Source organism: Conger conger, chromosome 9 (genome assembly GCF_963514075.1).
Source record: "Conger conger chromosome 9, fConCon1.1, whole genome shotgun sequence".
Lineage (NCBI taxonomy): Eukaryota > Metazoa > Chordata > Actinopteri > Anguilliformes > Congridae > Conger > Conger conger.
The window spans coordinates 24,866,900-24,886,057 of record NC_083768.1 but is presented as its reverse complement, the minus strand read 5'-3'; the positions used below and the strand labels follow the sequence as shown (position 1 = coordinate 24,886,057).

General features: G+C 45.9%; 2 protein-coding genes across 2 annotated transcripts; both read left to right on the top strand.

Moving 5' to 3' along the window:
• Positions 1–515: 515 nt before the first annotated feature.
• On the top strand, positions 516–8,435 carry LOC133137857 (probable methyltransferase-like protein 24). Its single transcript, XM_061256246.1, has 5 exons — positions 516–900; positions 2,657–2,758; positions 3,169–3,302; positions 5,238–5,460; positions 7,552–8,435. The coding sequence occupies exons 1-5, from the start codon at positions 583–585 to the stop codon at positions 7,891–7,893; spliced, it is 1,119 nt and encodes a 372-aa protein (XP_061112230.1). The 5' UTR covers positions 516–582; the 3' UTR covers positions 7,894–8,435.
• Positions 8,436–9,183: 748 nt separating this feature from the next.
• On the top strand, positions 9,184–18,809 carry wasf2 (WASP family member 2). The gene is made up of 9 exons (XM_061254500.1): positions 9,184–9,340; positions 10,728–10,897; positions 11,300–11,434; positions 11,716–11,869; positions 13,578–13,695; positions 13,803–13,921; positions 14,859–15,014; positions 15,710–16,176; positions 16,800–18,809. Exons 2-9 carry the CDS (start codon positions 10,765–10,767, stop codon positions 16,955–16,957), a joined length of 1,440 nt encoding a protein of 479 aa, XP_061110484.1. The 5' UTR covers positions 9,184–9,340; positions 10,728–10,764; the 3' UTR covers positions 16,958–18,809.
• Positions 18,810–19,158: the final 349 nt, after the last annotated feature.

Below are 19,158 nucleotides of genomic sequence, written 5' to 3'. Positions count from 1 at the left end.
TAGCCTATGCTTGTTCAATGTAGCCTAGTTAGTAGTGGGTAGCCTAAAAATATATATTTCAGATATTATGAGGGCTATTGATCACTGACCGTCAAGTTGATCTAACATGTCACGACTTTTCCCTTTTGTTGTAGGCTATAGGCTATTATTTTAAAGGCAGGTTGCAAACACGGGTTAGCCTAGTGATGCGCCCATTTGATAATGTTACATTTTTGGCAAGATTCAACCAAGTCTGAGAATAATTAATCGGAATCTGCCCTGGACACACACAAGTTAAGCGAGGTCAAATTAGTTTCTCGTAAAACGGAAGAGTTAGGAGAAGCATACTTTCGAATCTGTCCCGACTGTAACATTGCTCAAAGTTTATTACTGTTTAAAGGAATGTTGTTGTGTCACCTTTGCCCTCGCTGTTCTGAGGGGGCTGGACGCGGCGCACTCATGTTTAGGAATGCTTGGGAAATTGTGACAGCGCTTGTCCACTCCCACCCCCAGTGTCCGGCCGCAGATGAGCTCCATTCTCGGGCCAGGCAGGTCGCTTAATAGGTGGCAGCACAGCGACATGGTCTGTGAGGGGACGGAGGCATGCAAGTTGGAAGCAACAGCGGTTTCTGCCGCTTTCTCCCGCGGCTCTGCCTCCTTGTCTTGCCACTTTTTTTGGTCCTACAACTGCTGGTCGGACTGAGGGTGCCGGGTTCTCGCCGGGTCGGTTCCTCGAACGAAGAGTTTGGCTTTACCATCATTAGCATCGCGAATGGTCGTAGTGCCATCTCGCCGGACAAGAGTGCCGATGCATGGGTCGATGAGAGCGGGGGACCGGAGCTGTGGGACGAGGAGGTGGGGCCAAGGACGGTCTCTGGCCTAATCGGGTATGAGGACGAAAACGAAATGACCACACGGCAGGTAATGCGTTTTTCATAACTATACTTCTCTGACTTCTCTTATACTGATTTTGTTTTCTACCTGACACCACGATAGTAGTTAACCGGTGGTCCTTATGTTATGGCAAGCGTCAAAAGCCGTTAAAAAACCTTTAGAATTGTATGTGCAGGAGCTGGAACGCCTGTATTTGGCTACGACGTTGACGGAACGGCGGCGTCTCGTGTGTCTCTCCAGTTCGACTTGGCAGCAGCAGCAGTTTATCTTTTTGGCTGTTATATTACAGCAAGTAGCTGAGAACTGCAAACTTCACAGTCACACTGCACGGGTCGGTTCTGTATGAGAATTAGCTTTGCTCTCTTATGTAGCGTTTTCAGTTTTTAGTTTTTGCGTGCATCAAGTCCTCACCACAGTCTAGTTTACACCGTGGCCATGGTTAAAATTGCTTCTCAGGTTACATATAGCCAGACTAGAGGAGAAGATTGAGTGTTGGAGATCACACACATGCAGACAGAAAGAGAGAGAGAGAGAGAGAGAGAGAGAGAGAGAGAGAGAGAGCGCATCTTGACATCTGTTGGTGATGGAGGGTATCTATGTAGCTCTGGAATCTTACAGCTGATTCAAATCAAATAGAGAATGAAGACAGATTTACTGAAGACAGAAGATATAAAGAATGTGGTACAAACAAACAAACCCCCGGCCCCTAACTCTCTCTTGCTGTCTCTCACTTTCTCGCTCAGTATAGCCCCCCACCACCCCCGGGCTTCTGACTCAGACTTGGCCTGTGACTCACAGTAAGGGAGGGGAGAGCTCGTGGGGGGAGGGGGGGAGGGGGGGAGGTCAGGATGCAGTGTGCGGTGGGGATAATCCCAGGGTTTTTAAGCACCAAAAGCCCCCCAGGTGTGATCGGGAGAAACAGAGGAGACAGAGGTTGCGGCCTTCGACCCTGGCCCGGCCAGCTCCCTTCTTTTTCGCTTGGGGCATCTTTTCTGAACTGTGACCCCTACCTCACCAAAGGAAGTCAGACCAACAGCAGAGAAGGAGGGACTCTCTTAATCTCTCTCACAGCATGCACTCTCTTTCTCTCTCTCTCTCTCTCTCTCTCTCTCTCTCTCTCTCACACACACATATACACACACACAGACACACATACATATACACATGCATACTGGCACAAGCACACACACTCATAAACACACATACACATACACGCACACATATACACACACACACACACACATAAACACACAATGCACACACACACAGCTGTCAACATTCTTTAGATTCCAGTGCTGTATTTATTCTTCTCTCAGTGCAGGCTGACCTTCAGCAGAGCCTTCCAGCTCACCCAGAATCCCTTGGATCCCTTCTGTCCTTTAGCCATCCCATCATCCTTTGCAGTAGGTTTAGACCACAGTCAGGAGTGTGGGGTGGGTGGTGTGCTGGCAGTAATTCTCTTTCACATGATGTCAGATTCCATTGTGGTTCCTGTTATTACTGGATAGCATCAGACCCCTGACCCCATGTAGCTCTGGTGCCAGAAAGCCTGGTAGGGTGGAATGGCCATCGGCTCCCCTTCTGTGATCTACTGGCATTTATTTATGTACTCTTACTGTGTGACAGGCCAATTTACCCTCACAGTAGTGCTCCCAGCCTTCTCTGTGGTCCAAAACATTTACTTTTAAAAAATTATTTAGCATTCTTGTCAACTGCTTCCTCTCATTCGTCTGTGTGTGGGCTCAAGTTTGACCCCCTGTTCAGGTGTGACGTTTGTCCACAGGGGCACATTGGCCGGCAGGTGGAGCTGCAGCCCTGGGCAGTCGGGCAGCCATCATTCACAGCGGAAATGGAGCGATTCATCTCTTATATCACCACCCCCCAGGTACACCAAAACTACCTGAAGCACGCATGCTTGCGCACATAATGCACTTACCATATGCATTTTCTCTGAGGCACTCTCGAGCACACCACAGTTTCCTTTATGGGATGGACCCAAAGCTGCAGGAACAACACAAGAGCAGCCCATAGTGATTTACAGTAATTCTCACTCAAAAATTAATTTCTTCCTTTAGCTGAAGCTGCAGAAAAGCCTCTTTCCATGGCAATAAATCCTCCACTTGCTGTTCTCCTGCATCACATGACCTAACTTCCTGTCCTGTGGTTGTACATCAGGGAGAGTCTCTCTCTATCCTTCAGCCATCCCCTTCCTGCCTTCAAGTACATTACATTGTTGCATTTTTCCATCTTCAGACACTTCCGTACCGGTGTTTATGTTGTGCTGTTCCACTTCAGATGGAATGCAGGCAGATGCTAGTTCCTGGGGATGCCCAGGATGGGAAGACTACAGAACACCTGTGGGCCCTGTGTGTGGAGGGCTGGACTCTGCCAGCAGCAAAGCCACAATCATGTGTTTCCTACTCTTTCAGGTACTTCTTTACACACTGCAGTAGTGATTCACCATCAACCACCAACTGTAATGGGTAGGAATGCCATCTCACCTACCGGCGTATACAGGTCTGGTGTGGTGGAGTGGTTAAGGTTAATGTTGGTTAATGTTGGCAATTTCAGCACATCTTGGGTGGAGAAAATTTGTTCTCAGACCTCCAAACCTGAGTGATGGACTCAACCTCATTTAAATTACCTTGGAATTAAATAATATATTGCTATAGATAGTTGCAATATCTTCCTTATGACATTTTTCTGTGACAAAGAACACACTGAGAAATGTGCAGAATAAGGTAGGCAATAATGTAAATACTGTACAAGGTTTGACAGGAGTGATTTTCTGAACTTTGCAGATAGTAAGAGTTTTCATTTTGAAACAATTACCTATTCCCAAACAGCTATGCCAAATATTTTGAAAACATTTTGAAAAACTGTAGTCAATTAAGTCTATAAACATTCAAATATTCGAAACCTGCCTGATTGCCTTATCTCAATTGTTTGCGCAACAAGAATCTTCAGACGCAGTAGAAATTTCATCTGTGATTAGTCAGAAGGACTGTTCATTGGGCAGAAGCCTGTCCTTTATCCACGATCCCATAATATTTACCTGGCTTTCTTTGTCTTTTCTTTCGATATTCTTCACTCTTCAAATTGTAATGCGCGATTTTATTATCAGTGCTCATTGTTGCAAACCCCGCTATCAATTCTAGAGAGCACAGACAGGCATGCACTCTTAAGCATGTGATGCCAGCCACCACTTTTGAATGTGTAACGTTTCAACTTAATTAAGAAACATCAATAGACTAAGTCTCTATCGCGCACACACACACACATACTCCCAATACTGAAGAGCTCATTTGTGCCTTTGTTATTTTATGGTGTTTGTTCCTGAGCGCTGAACAAATTCCAGGGTTCTCAGAATCCCACTGGCAGAAAATCCTGACCCACAGCACGTCCTGCGGCCACACTACCCCCCGCTCTGAAATATGGATGTTGGTTATCTGTCAAAGCCAAGATTAAACATAAAGGCCTGCTTTTTCCATACAGACCGCTAAACAGCCTTTCTGCCTCCAGCCTTTCTGACCTGCTCCGTGCTTATCTTCAGACGAGCCGTTTAAGGTCATCGGTAGGCCATCACATAACCGTAAAGAGTAAACACCACAGGCTCAGATGCCTGCTTAAAATGTTTGCCGATTCTGTGTCTCAACATTTTTTATGCTTCCCCTCTCCTTTTTTTCCTCCAATTTGGAGTGGCTGATGGTACTCGTGAGCCTCGCTCTGCGCTGTAACCTCTGCTGTCGGTTCAGGAGAGCGCAGACACGCACGTGCTCTCCTCTGAAACACGTGACGGCAAAGCCGCTGCTTCTTTTCACTCCGTGGTCCGCGAGTTGGCTTGGAGGACGCCGCTTCATTGCGCAGCTTGAGCAAGCACCCAACTGACCAGCGGGGGCCGCTGGTGAGCAATGAGAGGCAGTGTTCCTGGCTGACTGAATTTTTTTCTCGCTGGACAACATTACGGCCAATTACGCATCACTATGTGGGGCTTCCGGCCGCAGTCAGCACTGGAAAAGCCCCAGATTGATGCCAGACTGGGAGCCATCCATGCCCTGAAACTGTGATTTAACTATGATGGGGACACCCAGCAGCCCCCACCTCTGAACATTTATTTGAAGTTTATATCCAGACGGATCAGTTTAACTGGGCCAGATCCATAACTGACAGCTGTTCTCTTTTAGTGTTTTTTTAGTGTTTTTAATGTTTTATCTTTGGTATTTTTAGTGTTTTATTCTATCCATTCTTTATGGCTTAGTCTTACATGATGCTTTTATTGGATGATGATGAGTATTGTTATTATTTTTATTGCTACTTTTGTTCATGTCCTACTATTTCTGTTGTCCCTCTCTTTGTCTCCTCAGTATGGGACAAAAGGATGAGGCGTTTGTGAAGAGGATGTTGTGGGCAGGGTGTGAGATGCACCAGTTTGACCCAGGCAGGAGACAGCTGTCTGGTCCTGGTCCAGTCCACCGACACCATACCTGGCTGGATTGGCGCAGCGCGCGTGCTGGCCAGCAAGCCAGGCTCAGGGACGCCACGCCCAGAAAGCTTAGCGCCATCATGGACGTGCTGGGACATGGCAAGGTAGGGAATTCCTTGTCTGACTTTTTGTTTTCATGGCAACAGTGTCCTGTGACATGTAGAGCTGCCATAGCAACAGTGTCCACTGTCTACTGCACTATTCTGGATTTTCCACAGGGAACTCAGGCTCAGGTCTGACGCAGAAACTGTTGGGGCAGACTGTTTCCACTAGATGGAGTGGGTGTTCAAGAATTATCCCGTTATTGAGTATAGTATTTAGCCATAATATTTTTTAATTGGAATTTTTAATCCAGTTTTTTTTTCCTTGCATACATATTGACAAGACTTCCTAATTTAATCAAAATATTTTATGTGACTTTAGGCTGGCCGTAGGCTGCACCAGCATGGCCAATATATTTGTGTTCTGATGCATTTCAGTAACAGACACATTACATCACTAGCTGTCAGTGTGTGCATTCTTGACCATGCCCTTTGTGTTTGAACTATGGATTTTATATGAAGTCCTAAGTCCTCCAGTTGTTCGTTTCTTCTTAGGACATTCCATACTGTGGACTTTGAAATGCACAAATGTTTTGCAATGGCTCTTATTTATTTTATATACAGTGAGATCCAAAAGATATATTTATTCTTGATTTGGCTCTGTACTCAATTTCAGATTTGTAATCAAACAATTCACATGTGGTTAAAGTGCAGATTTTCAGCTTTTATTAAAGAGTACACATTTTGGTTTCAACATGTGGAAATTACAGCATTTTTAAACACAGTCTCCCCATTTCAGGGTGCCATCACATTTCGGACAAATGGCTTCACAAGTGTTGTGTTCATTGCCTTTGTATTGGCATTCCTCAAAAATGATATCAGAGAATCAGAGTTGAAAGTCAAGGAAGCCATTATGAGGCGGAGAAATAGGACAACAGATAGAAACATAAGCCAAAATGAACTGTTTAGAACATCATTAAGAAGCGAGAGAGCACTGGTGAGCTCATTAGTCGCAAAGGACCTGGTAGGCCAAGTAAGACCTCTACAGTCTTCTTTAATAACCAAATAAATCCCACCATAATAAAGAAAAACCAGAACACCAACAGATCAGAAATCAGACTTTAGGAAGTAGCCATGGACGTGTCAATGACTACTGTCTGCAGAAAACTTCACAGACAGAACTACAGAGGCGACGCTTCAAGATGCATACCACTAATTAGCCACAAAAACTGGATGATTAGGTTACAATTTGCTTCAAAGTACCTGAGAGTCTCTTCTGGAAAAAATGAATGTGGACAAGATTCACTTGTATCAGAGTGATTGCGAGAGCAAAGTGTGACCAAAAGGAACTGCTCAAGATTACATTACATTATAGTCATTTAGCAGACGCTCTTAGCCAGAGCAACTTACAATAAACTGCAAGATCCAAAGCACTACCCCAAACTGCTAAAGCAACAAAGGAGTTTTTCAAAGCCAAAACCTAGAAAATGATTCACTGGCTAAGTAATTCACCTGGTATGAATGTAGCATTGCTTTTACTTTTTAATATGGACTCTGGAAAATAATTATGACAATTCCAAAAGACATAATATGTGATCTTGTTAGTCTTTGCCAAGAGTCCATATTAAAAGAGAATTCTTGCCAAGAGAATTCAACATTTAACAACAGATCAAATATAAAGCCCAGGTTTCGAGAGGCTGGATTCACATGCTCGCTTAAAACCAAGAACCAAACATTTCCATGTGTTGTGATAACCAGCCTTTAAAAGTCAAGAAAAAGTTATCATTTATTTAAGTTGCCTTTCTGGTCGAACAATCGCTATATTTCTATTTGAGTCCCTTGGAAAAGAACCTCTCTTTGATGAAGTAAACACTGTTACATTTGCATACCGTGCTTGTAAATTGCACTTGCTGTTTTGCCGTAATGCCATAATCAAGCTGACTTTGGTTTTATCCTACTCATATTATACTTTCCTGGTGACAGAAATGTACCTTGGAATTTCCCCATATTTTCTTTGGTTTTATGTGTTGTACTTGTATTTTTGTATTATTATCATTATCATTATCATTATCACTATCATTATTATTGTTACTATTATTATTAATAATAATAATAATCCTATTTTAATGACATTTTTCCACACTGACAATTCAGGTCCAGTTCATCAATGCAGACCTGGAGAGTGCAGAATGGAAAGTTCTGGAGAGCTGGGTCATGGACGGCACCCTGGGTCGGATCCAGCAGCTGGTTCTGACAGTACACTTGCAATGGGCTGGTTTTGAGGTTGGGGGCAATAATGCGGAGGTGATAAGATTCTGGTACAGCATGGTTCGGGCACTGTCCATGGCCGGGTTTCGCCTGTTGCACAGCTTCAAAGGACCGGGTCTGACTATACTGGGGCATACTCTGCCGGACATACACAGCACATACACTCTAAGCTGGGTCAACTCCAGGGACGCCACTAAGTCTTACGTTCCCCAAAAAACCAACAAGTGACTCATCTTCTCACTCAGTCTCCACACATTGAGTTTCTCGAATGGTACATTGGATGTTGATGACATTTGACAGCACAGAAATGAAGTCATCATTGAAAGCTGCGAAGCAATGAAGAATCAAAATTCTACTCTTTTGGCTATTAAACATCTCCAGGATGCCATACAAATAATGAAGTTTTGCCACAGCGTTTTGATTTTTTTTTTTTGCTGCTTTGAGTTTTTATCCTGTTATGTTGCGTTTGTCGCAGCCCAGATCTGAACATCATGTACTGCAGATGAAGTAAGTGCAGTAGGCTACCAGGGTTGAACAGGAGCTACTGCCTCTAGTGGCAGTGTTACGGTATTGCCCTTGTTACTGTATCCTGCCCCATGTCCTGAGGGAGCGTAGAGTTTGAGACTAATGTGCAATCGGCTGCGGATGATGTGCAGTGCAGATTGACTTTTCATAAACTATTTTTTTCGTGTCAGATTTTCAGATTTTTTTTACATTTTGTTACATTTTGTCATTTGTAATACATAAATAAAAATTTGCCTTGGACGGTTCGCAAACATGGAATGCAATGCTTGTTAACTAATGTTCTTTGTCAAATAACCTTGTTAGTAATGGAGAATAATTGCAGAAATTGTTTTGTTTTTTTAATCGTCTCGTCACCTTTATTTTGAATCATATTTCTAAGATGAGCCTGATTATGATATTGTATATTGACAAAGTAATGTTGACTTGTAGGCTACACAAGCGAAGATTGAACATTGAACATTAGTATGATTGAACAACTGTATGTTATTTATGAACTCTTGTGAAGGTCCGTCGGAGGTTGGAGGGAGGCTAGCTATGTTCAGACAGCGCCATTTGTCTCGAACAGCTGCACGAGAAGAAAGAAGTAGTTGTATGCGGCATATACGCGGGTGTGGCTGTGTCCAATGACTGTCGTAAGCGGTTGACAGTATGCCGTCTTCTTCTTCTTTTACGCAACCGTAGTCCCATGACTAATAATTTTAAAACAAGCTTGTAAACTGGACTGTGTAACTTCACTGCAATACCTTGTAATAATGATTTCCCTGCATTTGTTCAAACACGTCCGAGTTTCAGGAATGCCAACCCCTGCCCCTGGCTCATTCGGAGTGAATGTTGGGCGAAAACCTTGAACAGATGTTTACGACTCATTAGGGTGGAGTTACGTATTTAAGTCAAAATTTCCATATCCGGCCTTCAGACAGAAAGTGATATGGTTTGGAGCCAATGACGTTTAGGCATTCCTCCGAATCGTCCAATCAAAAGTATACAAATCTGGGACTTAGCTTCCTCTTCTGCTTGGTCGTTGCACTTACAGTCATTGTAGACATTTTTGATGGTGCCAAAAAAAATCCGGACAGTAGGCTCAGAATTAGCACAGTTCTCATGTGAACATCAAGATTTTCATTTGTAACATCACGTTTACACTTTGACGGTAAGGTATCGTGTTTGTTCTCTGCTTTTGTTTTACCTAGTTAAAATTTACAGAAGTGTCGGATTGTGTCCGTCGAGTAGTTGCTGCCAGAATTATGGGTGGTTACAATTTACTTCCTGCTAAATTGTAGCTAGGCCGTGAGCAGTAGAATTCCTTGACAAAAAGTTTGTCCGCTAGTTAGCACTAACTTACGTAGTTATTTTAGACAAGAAGGTTTTCTCACGTAAGACATTTATTAAGATGATCAAGATTTAACCAAGTTGTTTGAAAGTTTTGTTTTGTGATTGTTTTGTTAGCTCGCTGGCTATCTCCGTATCCAGTAGCCTAATGATACTTAAGTTAGCTATGGCTACACAGCTATTTTGCCTGTCCAGTTGCGCCAGAAAGTTGTCTGAATAACTTAAGAGTTCTTAGCAACAACAATCGTGTTTTTAGCTGGAGGATACATTGGGGTCAGAGCACTATAACGTTAATACTTGGTTCGGAAGCAAGCCATCTTCCTGGCTAACAGAAGTGATTCAAGATTTCCAAGTTGTCTCAACGAGTTAGCCACCCGGCCATATTCAAGCCATAGATTTACCCGTTAACATTTACCCGTTTTCTTTAAATCGGAAGTAAACCGATCGTCTATGTTGTTGAAGTGTGTTTTTCTATTGTAATGAAACTAGCCACATCATTACGCCTACTTTAGATAGCCTAATGTTTGCCAGTAACATGAATAATCAACGCGAATAATGTTGCCATGACACGCAAACTGTAGCCTACCTAGTTTTTGTCCTAACTGAGTGATTCTATCCGTGTGTTAGCAAAACCCAGTCTCATCCAGGTGTTCTCACTGACCGAGAGAGGAAAGGATTTCCCTGCATTTGATAATGCGAGAAGTAGCAATGACATTAAGAAGTTTAACAGTGGAATGAACTAGTCGATCTAGTTGTAGCAGAAAGATGCCCTACCAAAAGCTTAGGCGAATTTGGATATCTTTACGTGTGAGTTTTATATCAACTTTAATTTCATGTTGATTATATTACCATTTTCATGCAGTCAGCAAGCTTGTGCATGTATGGCTTTATTCCGATAATCATGTTCTCCGAGGCCAGAGGATTTGCAGCGCCCCTCACTGGCCTCCGGAGTGCTGTGCAGCTCGGTCGCTTCAGAGGCGATAGAAGTCTGATGTAAAACCGCAGTCGGAGCCGTTTTTAGTTCTGCTTCTGTCTCGTGTTCTGTGTATTTAGAGCATGTTGCTGTGCAGTGCCTCATTGTCCGCCAAGAGGAAGTTTAGCAACAGCTGAGTTTGCAGCGGATGTCCTCTGCAGAGGTCTTGATTTTGTGTTGCCCCCCCCCCCCCCCCCTTATCTGCCCCCTTTCCCCCCTCCATGCACATACACAGTGAGGTTCACCCATCACAGCCGTTGTGTGCGAGCACCATGCCGTTGGTGACCCGCAGCATCGAGCCCCGGCATCTCTGCCGACAGACCCTACCTGATGCAATCAAGAGTGAGCTGGAATGTGTGACCAACATCACCCTCGCCAACATCATTCGACAGCTGGGAAGCCTGAGTAAGTGGGGGAGTTTGGGTTAGGGGATATCCCCCAGTGAAGCAGTATGATTGGACCGCAGTGAGAGAGACTGAGAGCAGAGCGCACAATGAGATAGAGAAAATGTTATCTGCGCACTTCTGACATATTGTTCTGTGGAACTATCAACTTCTTCCACCGTGCAGGAAGAGGCTAACAACAGAATTGACAGCCCATTGTGTCTCATAGTTTTTCTGAGTGTGGGTTGTTTTTGGGGGGTGGGGTGTTTGAACATGTTTTTTCTGATTGCTTTTATTCCATATATACAATTGCTTTAGTAACACACAACTTCCTCTTGAAGTAAACCTTGTTCTCTTGATGCTGCTGAATGACAGAGACGGAGACAGAGAGTGTTCATGGCATGCTGTCGTGTGTGTTCAATAGGCAAGTATGCAGAGGATGTTTTCGGGGAGCTCTTCACCCAGGCCAGCACCTTTGCAATACGGGTCACCACCCTGGGTGAGCGGGTGGACCAACTCCAGGTCAAAGTCACCCAGCTGGACCCCAAAGAGGAGGAAGGTGAGATACGCAGTCAGGCAACAGCTGGAGCGAGCTAAATGGCTCCTCTGTTTAAATTCCTGATTGTTATTACTGTTAAAGGTGCCCTGAGAACTCCCCTTCTCAGATTTTTAATTACCCTGATCTTCCCAACCATTTGTATATGGTGTCCTTAAAATCAGTTAAGTTCTTTCAGAAATGATGTCTAACTTGAATGAAACTGAATGGAATACAGTATATGCAGCACTGCAGTGAGAACAGGCAGTTTACACGGGTGTTTATATTTTCTCTCCGTCTTCTAGTTTCTCTCCAGGCCATCACGACTCGGAAGGCGTTCCGCAGCAACTTGACTCAGGACCAGCAGCTCTTCATCCGGCCATCTCTACCGCTCCCAGTGCAGGAGACATACCGCGTCTGTGATGAGCCCCCGCCTCTCAGCAAACTCAGCGTGTATAGGTAATAATCCTGCCCCTCAGCAAACTCAGCGTGTATAGGTAATAATCCTGCCCCTCAGCAAACTCAGCGTGTATAGGTAATAATCCTGCCCCTCAGCAAGATCAGCGTGTATAGGTAATAATCCTGCCCCTCAACATGCTCTGCATGTATATGTAATAATCCTGCCCTTCAGATACCTCTGCATGTATATGTAATAATTCTGCCCCTCAACAAGATCAGTATTTATAGGTAATCCTGCCCCTCAAGAAGCTCACCATATATACAGTCCCCTCCAAAACTATTGGAACAGCAAGGCCAATTCCTTTGTTTTTGCAATGCACTGAATACATTTGGGGTTCAGATAAAAAGGTTGGACATGATAAGAGTTCAGAATTTCATCTTTTATTTCCTGGTATTTACGCCTAGATGTATTAAACTACTCAGAACATAGCACCTTTGGTATCAGACCAACCATGTCAATGGGTCTGCATCAGGCCTGCGATGCACTGACATCACCAAACTGTTGTATTCTTTTATCATGCTTTTCCAGGCTTTTACTGCAGCCTCTTCAGTTGTTTGTTTCGGCTGGGTTTTCCCTTCAGTCTCCTCTTCAGGAGGTGAAATGCATGCTCAATTCGGTTACGATCTGGCGATTAACATTACCAGTCTCAAACCTTCCACTTTTTCTCCCTAATTAAGTTCTTTGTTGTATCGGCATTGTGTTTTGGGTGCATGATGAAGTTCCTCCCAATTAGTTTGGACGCATTTCTTCATACTTCTGAATTCATCCTGCTGCCACCATGATGAGTTACATCATCAATAGAGATTAGTGCACCCACTGGCAGCCATGCAAGCCCAAACCATGACTCTTTCTCTACACGTTGGTTGAAGTTAATCTTGGTCTCGTCTGTACGTAAAACTTTGTTGCAGAACTTTTGTAACTCATCTCTGTACGTCTTTGCAAATTGTAATCTCGCCTTCCAATTCTTACTACTGATGAGAAGTTTGTCTCTTGTGGTATAGCCTCTATGTTGCTGCTCTTTTAAGTCTTCTTTAAATGGTTGATTGAGATGCCTTCTCCCCTGCCCTGTGTTGATGTCACTGACTGATGTTTTGAGGTTTTTCTTCATAGCTCCCACAATGTTTCTGTCATGAACTGCTGTTGTTTTCCTTGGTCACCCTGTTCAGTGTCTGTTACTCAGTACGCCAGCCGTTTCTTTCTTTTTCAGGACATTCCAAGTTGTTGTACAAGTTATCCCCAATGCCTCTGCAATAGTTCTGATTCATTTCCCCTCCTTTCTAAGCTTCAAAATGGCTTGCTTTTCTCCCAAAGGCAGCTCTCTGATCTTCATGTTGGTTTATCTTTTCTAACACAAATGCAGTCTTCAAAAGCAAAACCCAAGGCTAAAACCAAGAGTAGACATTCAGAACTATTGTTTAATCAATCAGTCTAACAGGGACACATCTGGGCAACAAGTCATAATTTCTGTACAGTTAAAATCCCATGTATCTCATAGTTCTGAAAAGGCTTGCCTCATTCTGTAAACCCAAAAGGCTTCTGGGGCATTTTGGTTTATATTTAGGCAGTGGTATAATTTTGACCATCAATCAGATCTGAGGAACTGGGTAGAAATATGTTTAGGGGCTTTGTCTTCCCCATACATTTGTGTGCATGTTCATATGGATGGCTAGATAACTGTTGCTTATTCTCTCTCTCACTGTCTCTCAGGGATGATAATAAGGATGCTATGAAGTTTTACACTGACCCCTCGTACTTCTTTGACCTGTGGAAGGAGAAGATGCTTCAGGACACCAAGGACATCATGAAGGAGAGGCGCAAGCACCGGGTGAGAGACACGGCCCCCCGTAACACTGAACCCCCGCCCCGAGTGACATGTCACTTACACACTTCTCTCTTCCTCTCCCTCTTTCCCTCCCTCTTTCCCTCGAGCAGAAGGAGAAGCGGGAGAACCCGAACCGGGGCAACATGAACCCGCGGAAGATCAAGACGCGCAAGGACGAGTGGGAGCGCCGCAAGTGGGGCGAGGAGTTCGTGGTCCCCAAGGCCGACGGGTGAGAGGGGCGCGGCCGCGCCGGGGCGGGGAGGGGTGCCAGATGTGTCCTTTAATCCCCCCCCCCCCCCCACCGTTTACACAACCTGGACGTTTCTCTAATGTGCTGTGGGATGCTGGATTCTGGGTGGATAAGCGCTCCTGGTGTGGCGCGCGTCTCTGTCCAGCTGTGACAGCTGGGTGCCTGAAGAGGGGACGTGGGGTTGCGGCCGAACCGCAGGCCCCCAGCTGCCCTGCTGCACAGGACATGAACGGAGCATCTGAGGATCAGAGCACTGTATTCAGCCCCCCCCCCCCCACCCCCCGGCTGATCTGGGCTCCCCATCTGGGTTTAATCTGGTGGGATTAGACATGTGGGGACCGCACCAGGCCTTCTACTTTTCCGCTTTAATCCTCTGTGAGCACATGGCTTGCAGAGACGGAGAATGGTGCCCGTACAGCTGAGTAGAAAGCTGTGTGAGGCCTATGCAGTAACAGTAATTTCGCAGACTGACTCTGCTTGGGTTGCTATGATCGTTTTGAGCACACAGGTTGGATGTGTCTGTAGTTAAGGAAGTCCAAAAGCTCTCCTAAGCCCTGTGTGGGTGTTTATGTACATTGTGATTGGCCAAGCCCTTGATGATAATTTTATCAGTTTGGCCAGATATATTAGCATGGCGTGATACAGCCAGGAGATGGCCTGATTCAGTCTGTCTGTCGCAGACAGAATGCACCTGTGTGTGCCTGCTGGTCTGTGTCTGTGTCTGTGTCTGTGTCTGTGTCTGTGTCTGTGTCTGTGTCTGTGTCTGTGTCTGTGTCTGTGTCTGTGTCTGTGCACGCGTGAGGTTGTGTGTATGTCTGTGTTCAGCAGTACGTTCTTGAGAGGATGTTGTGTGTGTGTGTGTGTGTGTGTGTGTGTGTGTATACGTGTGTGACTGTTTGCACGTGCTGTCTTTCAGGACGCCCAACGACGTGCTGAACGGCAGTATCAGCTCAGGGGACGGGATGGGTCACATGGGTTCAGACGGGGAGCAGAGCAGCTACTTCGACCCCGGCTCGCCCCTGCCCCCACCCATGACGGACGAGTTCCTGCCCCCGCCGCCCCCGGACATGACGTAAGCCGCATCTCAGCCTGTCAGTCAATCAGTCCATCGTGCGTCACTGCCCTGCTTAGAGAGGTGGGCCCACCACCCAAAGGCTCTGGGTTTTAATCCAGAGCTTGTGGGTGGGTGTATTGGCGAAGAACCCATCTTTGGGATGAGGCATTAAACCGAGGTCCTGGCTCGCTGTGGTCATTAAAGATCCCGTGGCACTCCTCGCAAAGAGTAGGCTGTTCCCCGGTGTCCTGGCTAAATTCCCAACCTGCCTCTCTCAACCTGCCACATCATCCCCTGACTTAATTGGCAAAAATAAAATGAAAGTTCTGGCCCTCTCCACCTCCGCTGATACGTGGTGAGCATTCTGGCATAAGATGACAGCAATGCGTCACCCAGGCGGGTGCTCCAAAATCGGTGGAGGCGAGTTCCCCCCTCATCACTGTAAACAGCTTTGAGTATGAGAAAAGCACTATATTAATGTGAGGAAATATTGTTATTAAGTGCGTGTTCAGCTGTATAGATTAGTATGTGTGATGTGGATGTCCGTTTTTGCTCATGGTGTACTGACGGATATTACAGCGTGAATGAATCGCGTGTTCCGGCGTGTTTCATGCTCAGTAGTGGTGCATTTACAGACCGCCTCCAAATATAGTCCGGTCTGTCGCCGTGGCAACATGGCTGACCTCTCCGCTTCGCTTTCTCTCCCGCGACAGGTATGACGACCGGAGAGGAGCTCCAACCCAGAACCGCAGCAGCATGATAAGCCCCGCCCACCCTCCTCCTGCCCCGCCCATGGCTGGCTCTCCTCCAGGCTCACGGCCCACTCTGTCCCCTCCCCCCGCCCCCCCTCCCCCGCCCCCCTGCGGCATGGACGTGCCTCCGCCCCCCCCGGGATTCGACTCCCCACCCTCCCCGCCTCCTCCCATGTCCTTCCCCTCTCCCATGGCACCTCCCCCTCCTCCCTCTCTGGATCCCTCCATCCCCGCCCCTCCCCCGTCCCTGCCGCCCGGCGGGCCCCCGCCGCCTCCCCCTCCTCCTCCTCCTCCCGGCCCGCCCCCTCCTTCCTCTGCTCCCCCTGCGCCTCCTCCACCCGGTGGGGCTCCGCCTCCCAGCGCCCCCAAAGCTCAGCCGGCCCCCGTGCCCGACGCTCGCACCGACCTGCTGTCCGCTATCCGCCAAGGTGAGCTCTGAACCCCTCCCGCGTCCGTCCGTCTGTCTGTCCTTCAGCTCTTCCCTCTGCCTCCTTCCTGCTGCTAATGATGAGTAACAGTTTGAAACTCATTTTTAGCAGTTTTTTTTTTTTTCTTGCAGTGTGAAATTCTCTGTAATATCCGTAGGTGTTTCCCCCTTGTATTCTGGAGGGTGCAGACGTGCACGTCCTCTCTAAAGCACCTGGCCTGTCGCCTCTTGTTTCTCTGCGAAGCTTCACTGCCAGTGTGCCACACAGAGACGCCGCCGGCAGTAGAAACCGATGGAGAAAGATTCAGCCAGTCAGGGCGGCTCGTTAGCTCACTGTTCATACTTATTTGTGTCCTTGGTCACATGCCTAGTCACATGCACAACGAAGAAAACGCAGGGTAAATTACATTTAAAAAAATATGTAGCATAGATTGAATACCAGTATATGAGTGGAAATACTTAAAATTTGCTGTCAAACATGAATGGAGTCCAATGGGAGAATTGACTTTTTTTAAGCAAAAATATAAGTATCACTAGGTGGTGGCTTTATGTCAATTGGCGAAACGTGTAGTTACTTACAGTGACTGCAGTGTCACCACACGCTGACCTTTGCCCTTCCCCCAGGGTTCAACCTGCGGAAGGTGGAGGAGCAGAGGGAGCAGGAGAAACGCGACCACGTGGGGAACGACGTGGCGGCCATTTTGTCCAGGCGCATCGCCGTGGAGTGCAGCGACTCCGAGGATGACTCCTCTGAGTTTGACGACGAAGAGTGGTCCGACTGAGCTCCTCTTCCTCGTCGGTCTCCTTTCCCTCCCCTTCCAGTGTTAATCTGACCGGTTTCTCATGAACAAGCAGTACCATTTCTGTTAAAGAATAGGGGTCCAAAGGTGTGTCTGTGTGTCTGTGTGTCTGTGTGTCTGTGTGTCTGTGCCTGTGTGTGTGTGCGCATGTCAGTCTCCATGTGCGTAGGCTGGGGTTAATTCCAGCTCTGTTGCCGTTTGATGTGGTTGTTGGAGCAACAGCTCGTCTCTGAGCATACATAATTCAGGGCTCCAGCAGGGGCTATGTTCAGATGTAACCCCTCCCACCCCTCCCATGCCCCAGCCTGACAGGCTGAGCTGAGTGCTGCCCCCCCCCCACCCAGAGCCTTGATCACATTACATCACCCCTGTCGCATGAAGTATTCATGCCATCCCCACACAGTTGTGTCTCCAAGCCAAAGATGAAAGTGTGTGTGTGTGTGTGTGTGTGTGTGTGTGTGTGTGTGGGGGGGGGGGGTTGGTTTTAGTGCTTGGTTACTGACAGCCCATGATTTCTGTTTTATCAAGTGTCTCAAATTTCTTGTTCACCTCTTGACCTGAAGGCATCTTGCCAGTGGCCAGATGGCTTCCCTTTCACTGTCTTTATCCAAATCACCGCACAGCAGTACTCCAATACTGTCATGTTTAATCCTTTTAAATATAATCAAGTTTATTATGTATTACCTGGTATATCCAATCATCCAATCCTGTTTGTTTCAGACCTTTTCCCTGTCGTCCTTGCTGTGAGAAGCAAGAAGGGTCCAAACAATGTCGCTGTTGTGTTTGGAACACTATGTGCAATGCGGATGACTGTACCTGCTGTATTGCGGGGGTTTTGTATGGGAGGGTGTATTGTGGGAACCTCGTATTGACACAATGCTCTCATTATGTTCTCACATTTGTGGCACAGTTTGTGGCATTGGTTTTCTCCACTGTAGCTACACAAGCTGTTGTCGCAATTGCAGAGCCTAAGTGCGGAGGCCATCTTAAGAGGACTACAGTGCTATTGCCCTATATCTTAACATGAATCTATAGTCATATTGATTTTGTATGTCGATCAATCAATGAACTGGAGAGTTGGAAGGGCAGAGTGCATTATGGGAAGACGGGGTGTAGTCTTTGCAGTGGGGAGGCATTGCCTGAATGCAGTTGTTAACGATGCAGTATGTCAAAAAGATGCTATCGGTCCTGTTGACTAGCCTTTGTCAGGCTTCAAAGCTGATCCTTGTTTCAGAGCTGCCCATCAGGGTGAGAGGTGAATGAGAGGATGAGGATATTAAATGGTTAGAGAATTAAAAGCACAAATAGTCCATCTCTGCTTAGTCTCCTCTCTTATTGGCCGCTATTCCGTAGGTGCGGTAATGCCACCCCAAGCCCTGCATCCTTTGCCCCGCCTCCCCAGACTCTGCGCTTATTGCTTGACCTATAGAACTATTTAAACTTATTTTCTGATAATGGAACATATATATTATAGGTGGTGGGATATTCCATGTAATAAATGTAAAAGAAAGTATAGGTCCCAAATGTCATTGTTCTGAATCGGGTAGCCTCCTATCACTCCGGTGGATATTCTGAGGTAACAGTTAGTCCTTCCTTGCTAATAAGCCAATGTCTATCGCATGAAAAAAAAAGTGCCTTTTTCTCTTTGTTACAAGTGCCTCATTTTAAAATGCCAAAGTGTATTATATGTATGCAAAACCTAGAATGGGCTAGAACATGTTTTTTTTCTGTATCTGTATTTCCATATATTGCTTTTGCATTGCCTTGGATAAATCTAACCTGGAGCAAAATCAAATAAAATGGGGGAATGGTTTGAATAAATGTAATCCAATGATGTTCATTGTGACTAGTTTCTCTGTAATATTGTGACAAATCTGAAGCTACATGTTTGTCCCAAGTAGGATTCCAATTTGGTTAATGGAAGCCCTCTCACCTGTAGCCTTATCTATTTCAACCCTCTTCTAATAGCTGTTGTTCCTATGATTGATGGATAGCAAAGTACTTTTTAAAAACATATCTGTGTTGATGATATGCAGGAATAATTTACAGTTCACACATCCCAGTTGGAACCCTTTACTACTTCACATTTTCACACAGTCTGTTAAGAAAAGCACCTCTTTGAATGCATTTGTAGTGTACAAGGCTCAAGTGGTATGGTGATATGATATTCCTGAAAATCTTTT